Below are 7,830 nucleotides of genomic sequence, written 5' to 3' on the forward strand. Positions count from 1 at the left end.
GCTCCTTGCTAAGCATATGGACTGTGAGCATAGCTGACCCCGGCACTACCTGGTCACCTGGGAAGTACTTATTAACACAAGAGCAGCCTCTTCCAGCAAAGAAGACTTGGTGAGCGGTTTGAAGACCGACTTAAAAATCTCATCAAGCTGGGGACATACTGACTCGATCAGGTCTCGCATCAGGAATTAATTTACTTCCCTGGAACAATAAAACCTGGACTGAGACCGTCCACGACTAAAGAATCGAATGTAAACGTTTTACCTCTTAGCTGTGGAGAGAACTTTTATTGAAGCGTATTATTTTTACCCCCAAGGAAAGGGGGGGGAGTTGAATTCATTAACACTACATTTTTGTTTTAGGAACTATTGTGCTCATTCTAAGGCATGGAGAACTCTTTTTCTTTCTCCTTTGGTTTCCGTCATTGTTCCGTTGTCATAGTTTACTGCTGACACTGTGAGGTATTTCAACCACAAGTTTTCCAACATTTTTCCCCGTGTACATATAGTCAACAGCTCGGAATATGGAGTCCAGGCCGATGAACCTTCCCTCTGGAGCTAGGTGTCCCAGGTCCACCTCACAGACCAGTTCCCCACGACTGTGCAGCTCCAGCAAGTGTTCCATGGCGGCCTGGTACTTGGATAAATAGTGGTTCAGAAAGAACCCCTGGAGTCTGGCAGACTTCCTCAGGAGCTTCACAGGTAGAGCTCCTGCCTTCACTGGTGAAAGCCCCGTAGGGCTTTGGTAGCCAGAGATAAACCCAATCACCAGCAAACGCCCTTTGATGGCTAAGGCGTCCACTGCCAGGTCAAACATGGCTCCCCCAACAGACTCGTAGACTACATCGACACCTTCAGGGTATTCCCGCTTCAGAACTGTCGCCACCGGCTCTGCTTTGTAGTTGATGGGGCGATCACACCCAATGGATTTCAGAAAAGCTAACTTTTCGTCCGAGGAGCAGGTTCCAATGACATGACACTTGGCTCTCTTTGAAAATTGTACAGCAAACTGGCCTGTCCCCCCGGCGGCTGCTGTAACCAAAACCTTCTTCCCTTCTGACAGCTCTCCAAGTTCTTTCAGGCTAATGTATGCAGTGGTGCCACTAACCAGCAGAGTGAGATACTCGGGTTTTACTGAAGGCACCGGAGTGGCAATGCTGGCTGGTACCACTGTATACTCAGCAAAAGAACCAGGAGCCATATAAGCCACAGCCTGGCCCACTGAGTACTTAGCACTAGCAGAGAGGCCTAAGGCTACCACCTCACCAATCCCTTCAAAACCTATGTCAAAGGGGGGCTTCACGGAGGGGTCATAGCGGCCAGCAGAATAGTTGATGTCGGATGCGTTAATACCAACGAATCTAGGAGAAAACAAACAAATGTATCAAGATTCTTTCTTTGTTAAAGACCTTTCCAACCCCAGGGAGTGTGAAAGGGTTCCTAAACTATGGGACTTGACAGAATTCAGGAGAATAATAATTCCTGCTGCTTAGCTGGAAAAAAAAAGAATTTGGACATGTATTAACTTGAGTTTGGGTTGATTTTATTCTTTAATAGTTTTATGAAAAATAATTTCATATTATTTTAATCAGCAAGGGATGTATCTGTATTTCATGTGTAGCTTACTTCTGTCCTCACTCAAAAGGCAAAACAAGAAAGAAAGAAAGAAAGAAAGAAAGAAAGAAAGAAAGAAAGAAAGAAAAGAAAGAAAGGAAGAGAAAAATCCAGGAAGTCCTCACCATACACAAAGTTCACTAGAGCTCTGAGCTGGAAATTAATTGGTCTCTTAACAGAGATGTTAAAAAACAACAGTAGGATAAAATATACGCAAAGAAGCCCACTCATATTGATTCTGGCAACAATTTAACACTTTAGGTAATAATAATAATGACAATGGTATTATTAAAGATTGATGAACATGCAAGGTCATTCCTGTGACATGTTACTGCCCTGGTGGTTTGAAATGCCGAAGCAAATTTTCTCTCTGATGTAACCATGCCCAGCATGAACATACACATTTTGATTAATTGAACAGAAACTGGGGAGAATGATTTTTATGCAGCAATCGGCATTTTATAGCCTTTTCAGATGAAAAGGGAAGCAAGCCCTCTCTGTATTTTCCTCAACAAGAAGCAGAGACGCAGCCTGATTAATAGCAGATGACTGGTTTCGTTTTTGTATCCAGGCTCACGTTTAACCGTGAGGCCAGCATTTTACCAGCTTTTCTCGGTGCCGCACTATACCTCACAGCAAAAACATCCCCATGGGGGCAACGGCCCCCATCTTCTGAGAACTCAAGCGAGGAACTGGAACACACGAGGACCCCCAAATTGCCATTTCCTCCCGTAAGAAAGCGAAAAAAAATGGCAGGAGAAAAATGAAAAGAATTCTCTTTTAATTTATGAACCCAAACTGTCCTGTGTAGGGGACACTCTCACTATTCTCTACACAATGCCCTGGACTTCCAAACAGTTCCTCACAATATTCTCCCTTAAAGAAAGATCTTTCTAGACTGTGGAAATAAGGAAGTTGGAAACAGTTTCTTCCACCAAGGTACTCTCTGCAGTCAGCTTACCATGGCCCCAATAACTGTAAATTCTGCTTTCTGTACTCACAGATAAAGTCCAATAGTGAACAGAGGGGAAAATCAGTTTTGTTCATTTTTTTCAATATCAGAAGAATTCTTTTTCTTTTTCTTCTTCTTCTTTTTTTCCTTTGGAAAAGGGGTTGGAAGTCTGCGTTCTATCGTTTTCTCTTTAAATTTACACAGTTCTCCAGCCCTGCTCTTTCTTCTAAATAGGGCTAGCTCCCCAGATCTTGATGCTAGACTTCCCAGTCAGCCCACTAGAGCCAGGCAGCAGGACATCTCACTGCCCCTCCTCCATTGGAAAAGCCAACTCTAGGAGAGAAGCTGCCAAGGGTGAAAGTGATTTTAAGGCATGGGAGCAGGGATCAACTGCCAGGACACCCTCTAATCGTGATAAACTCTTCCCGTTCTCCTCCAGGCTGTCCTCCTTTGGCATCTCAAAGTCCACAAGGGCTGATTCCCCTCAGGGAGTCCTGATTATGGCCCTGGGAGAAGCTGCAGGCAGTGTTGCGGCCCAGAGGGTGGGGTGGGAAGGATCCTCAGGAAAGAGGTGCAAATCCCTCTTGCCTCGGGGCAATTTCTCTCCCCACCCCCCTGGAAGAGGTGGAGACCTAGCAGGGCACACTGGCGGAGCGGGGCAGCTGAGGCCAAGTTTGGACCGGCTGTAGCTGGACCGGTTGCTGATGGCCAGCAGGGACTTGTGCTGGAAACACCACAGCGATCACTGTGGCGATCAGCTTCAGCAAGCACTAGAGAGGTGGCGCTGACCCGCAGGCCCGAGCCTCTTCCCGCTGGCATCTGCCCTGAGGCGCCCAGCCCAGAAAGTCCTGCACCACACTGGGGCGCTTCAGGGCGGATTTCTGCTGGAAACAAGACCTTTCTTTCCATTGCCACCACTAGAAGAGACATCAAGGACCCCACGTCCCAGGTTTCTGGACCTCTTGGGCTTGCTCAAGTCCCAGGAAAGCCACGCAGAGCAAAACTAGCCAGCTCATGACCATAATCCGCGCGTTGCACCTCAACCTTGCCTCTCTTCTAACCAATCCTGAACGGGCCAGTAGCAGTTCCAACTATTGTCCACGGTCTGCCTTCTGGTCCCGTGTTCTCTCCAGTGTATCCTGGCCCATGGTGCCGGGATCCCTATCTTTACCTAGTACTTCATTCTATCACTGAGTCCCTGCCGCGGTGGTGGAGACTCGCCGCTGCCTCGGAAGCACCTTAGTCCTTACCTGGACTTTATTTGAAGTTGTGTGAGCCTTCCTCTCCTCAAGATACAAGGTCAAGGGCAGCGGGCTCAAAGGGAAAGAGGGGCTGGGCCAAGGAAGGAAAAAAAAGTAAGGCGAGCCAGAGTCACAGAAAAACAAAAACAAAACTCAGGAAAGACGCGCTGGCGCACCTGGAGACCCTCCCTGTACCACCCCCTTTGATTGAACACGTGTGCCAGTAATGACTGCAGGACCCCAGCAACCCGAGAGGAGGATACACTGTGAAAACCGAAGTCCAGGCACCCCAGGAAAATTTAATGGGACCACAGCAGGCGGTTCCCAAATATATCCCCTTCTCAAGCCACTGGCTACTATATTAGAAAGCCGTGAGTGCCTAGTTCGGTTACTGTAGAAGTGATGCGGGTGGGGTGGGGGTGGGGTGGGCTTTCCTGTGAACAAACACCAAACAGGAAAACTTGGTCCACAGGAAGAGCCTTGAAAACTGGGAGACAAAGTCGTCCAAACCAGACTTTCCTTGAAAAACAAACAAAAAACAGAAGAAAGAAAAGAAGGAAAAGAAAAAGTTAAGGAGGGGAGGTATGGAGAATCTGGGCTTGGGGAACACAAATACTTTACCCTCCCGTGAGCAACAAACCATCTATCACAACGCCTTCCCCCACCCCCTACTCACTGCTCTTTCCAAAAAGGCTTTGTATTATCCTACACTTGAGCAGAAAATCGTTAGAAATATTTGGAAACGAGAAAATCTGTCATTCTCACAAAAAAAGGACAAAAATCGCACAAAAAAATGCACTTGACCAGGAATATAGGTCTTTTTTTCCCTTTTCAGAGGGCTGAGCAGGGGGAGGGGACTGAAGTTGTGCGTGAAGCGGTAAAGGTGATGCTGAAGATAGAGCATCAATTCACAAGGGGTTCTGTGCACCCCCTCAACACACTTTTCCTTGGTTGTAAACTTCACAGTCCGAAATCCATGCCTAGTTTGCATGCACTGCCCTTGTGAATGAAAGAATGTATTTTTGCTAACTGGATTGAGGTGTGGAAATAGTTCACTGGAAGAAAAAAATCAGAAGACTGAGCACAATTAAAACCTCCCAACACCCTTGCAAAGAAATAAATTTGGTCTTAGCCCACTCATTCGGGGGAGATTTTTGTTATGCTAAAAATGAGGAGCCTCTGAATAAAAATGTAATGCAATTAGCACTACTTAGGAGGCTGCTGGCCCTGGATCCAAACGAACCAACTTGCGGTTAATTATTAAATTCTGCTCCTTAAAATAAAATGAAACCGGGAAGAACTTTGACACTGTCCATAAATATAAAAGATCTGCCTTCATTTGAGAGGTAGACTTTGTTACAGAACAGGAGAGAGGCAAAGATTCTGCCTGCTTCCAACTCAGAAACTGGCTTCATTTCTCCCTCCCCCGGGGCGTGGACTCAGGGTAGAAGTTAGAAGTCAAGTTGTTCATATAAAGCACTTGTATCAAAGAGATTCTTGGCAGACATGGAATCAAAATAGAACAACACGAACAGCTGAATTTTCCAAAATGGAAGGCTACTATTCTACGATCCGAAGGAACACCCAATTCCAGACGAACCAAGATGACCTTGGGCATAAGGGAGTGCTGTGGCGGCGAGACCTTTAGAGAAGGGGAAAGGGGGCCAGCTAGATCGAATAAGCTTGGTGGGAGAGGAATGCAGGAGATCTCCAAGAGTTAAACTCCAGGGCGAGAGGCCCCCACACCAGTAAAACAGAGTAGCCTCCAAGGCTCGCACTGGAGTCCCACCTCGATGTTGCTTGTGCTTCTCCCACTTCACACCCTCTCTTAGCCTGTCCCCTTGTGGCACCCCCTCCCCATTTCACACCTGTTTCAACGAGGGATTTTATGTAAGCAGTTGTGTGTGTTTATTAGTGTTTACAGTCAACACTATATAAATCACAACAGTAAAAGAAAATGAAAGCCCGGCGTGGAACTTTTTTTCTTAACTCTCCCGTGAAGTTTACTTGGAAAGGTTTCCAGTCTATTCTCACCTCACCTTATAACAAATCACTGGTGTGCTCTGGATGTTCTATGTGAACACAAGCTAGAGCCCTTTTTTAGGTTGGCTGCGCTCAAATATTTACCCTCCACAGACTCAGCATTTCATCACACAATGAAGCACTCCTCTGTGCCTTGAGCGGCCACAGCAAGCATGGGAAGGACATCCACCCTTTGAGGCACTCTGCCCCCACGGACTCTACTCAATCCCACCCACACTCAACCGCGAAGGTTCCACTAGGGTTCCAAAGGTTTCACAGTCAGCTTCTCCAGTCCTGCAGTCTTGTTTGGACAGTTGACAGCACTCTTTAAAGTGGACTGGTTTGAACTAATGAATCCTTGCACCCAGCTAGTTGGGAGGGTAAGTTTCGTCATTTAGACCTTCCAGGGGACAAAAACATTTTCTGGTCCAGAGTTTACAGCTTGGATCCAATCAGAACTTCTCCCCTCCGTAATTCTACCCAGCTTCCAACACACCATGCTGGAACCTTAGAATGAAGCCCAGCAGGTGACAGGGTACCTAGGACTCCTCCTGACAGTCCAGCAGTGCGAGGACGCACCCAACAGATCTAGGTGGTATCGCCTGGACTGAGCACAGTGAGGTCGCACACTTCTCCTTCACCCCTTACTAACGATTAGTGGCTTGGAAGATCCTTAAGGTGGGAAGCATCAGGTAGACAGGTCAGGTCAGGCAACAACTATTGAGCCACCGGAATGTCTGCGCTGCATTCAGGCAAATGCAGCCATGCCCCCGCCCAACGTTTGGCCCAGCTTGCTGGTGTACGCCCCCGCTATGCACCCAGGGGACAAAACACAGTATTGACAACACGCAGACTAGGTGCACACCAACACACCCAAGGACAGGCTCCGCCAATATGAGATGGAGGGGACAGGAAAAAGCAAACCGAACAAGGGCCCCTTTCCTTCATAGCACCTTTACCTAAACGTCGCAGTGTGTGTCCAGGCTGCTGCTGCTCCACTAAAAATTATGGCAACGCAGGAACCGTGGGTGCGCGCGGGTGGGCCGGGTGGGGAGCCTCCCTTTCTGGGTCCCGTCGTTTTTATTTAGGGAGCGGGAGGGGGAGGAGGGACGGCTGGGGGAGGGAGGAATCCCAAATTAAAATAACCCCCAGATAAGAGGACGTTTGGTGGCATCGGGTATTCACACCAGCAAGTCACATTACATTCGCCTTCGCCAGATGGCGGCGGGTTCAACTTCCCGGGATCTCGCAAAGTCAGGCTGTGCGCCCAAGCGCGCGCCGCAGTGTGGGCAAGCGGGCGACCCGGGACAGCCGGGAGCCCAGCTGCGCGGGCCGGGGACCGGGACAGGGTCACGCGCCGGGCTCACCGGTTCCGGACGAGGAGGTCTCCGTCCCCAGGGAGCGGCACTGGGCAGTCCCGGCGCAGGGTGACGGCCTCGCGGAAGTTAGGGCTCAGCCGGGTCACCACCAGCTTCTGCATGGCTCGGGGGATGGCGGAGCCCTGGAAGTCCAGGAAGTGACGGGCGTACGACATGTCCACGGTGGCTCGGGCCCCGGCTGCCGTCAGCCTCAGCATAGCCCGCGATCGGCTCCGCCCGCTCCTGCGCCTACGCTGGCCCGGGTCGCGCCCAGTCCCGGCCGCTTGGCTCGGCTCCGCTCCGCGCGGGCGGGCCCGCCCCTCCTCCGGCCCGCGCCCTCCCCTAGGCTCCCGCCCTCCCCTCACCGCCTGGCTCCCGCCCCCGCCCTCCGGCCCCGCCGCACGCCGCAGCCCCCGCGGAACCCGGGCGCGCCACCCCAGGATCTCTGCCCGGCCCCGCCGCCGCCGCAGCCGCTGCTCCTTTAATCTTTTTGTTTTGGTTTGAATCCGCTCAGCTCACTCTGGCCTAGGATCTCCTCCGCCCTCCCCTTTCCTCCGGGCGCGGGAGAGGCCCCGGATATCCCCACCCTCCCCACGCTCTGCGACAGGATTTGATTCCTCCACCGGGGGCGGGGGGCAGCAAGCTA

The 7,830-nt window shown here is 50.3% G+C and overlaps 1 protein-coding gene across 2 annotated transcripts; it reads right to left on the reverse strand.

Moving 5' to 3' along the window:
* Window positions 1–256: 256 nt before the first annotated feature.
* Window positions 257–7,539, reverse strand: Ptgr3 (prostaglandin reductase 3). Of its 2 annotated transcripts, none has more exons than XM_075968136.1 (2): window positions 7,194–7,539; window positions 257–1,358 (listed from the first exon to the last, which is right to left on the reverse strand). In XM_075968136.1, the coding sequence occupies exons 1-2, from the start codon at window positions 7,400–7,402 to the stop codon at window positions 434–436; spliced, it is 1,134 nt and encodes a 377-aa protein (XP_075824251.1). In that variant the 5' UTR covers window positions 7,403–7,539; the 3' UTR covers window positions 257–433. The 2 variants fall into 2 exon arrangements, with proteins under 2 accessions (XP_075824251.1, XP_075824252.1); XM_075968137.1 differs by lacking the exon at window positions 7,194–7,539 and adding an exon at window positions 6,786–7,187.
* Window positions 7,540–7,830: the final 291 nt, after the last annotated feature.

Source organism: Microtus pennsylvanicus, chromosome 4 (assembly GCF_037038515.1).
Source record: "Microtus pennsylvanicus isolate mMicPen1 chromosome 4, mMicPen1.hap1, whole genome shotgun sequence".
NCBI lineage: Eukaryota > Metazoa > Chordata > Mammalia > Rodentia > Cricetidae > Microtus > Microtus pennsylvanicus.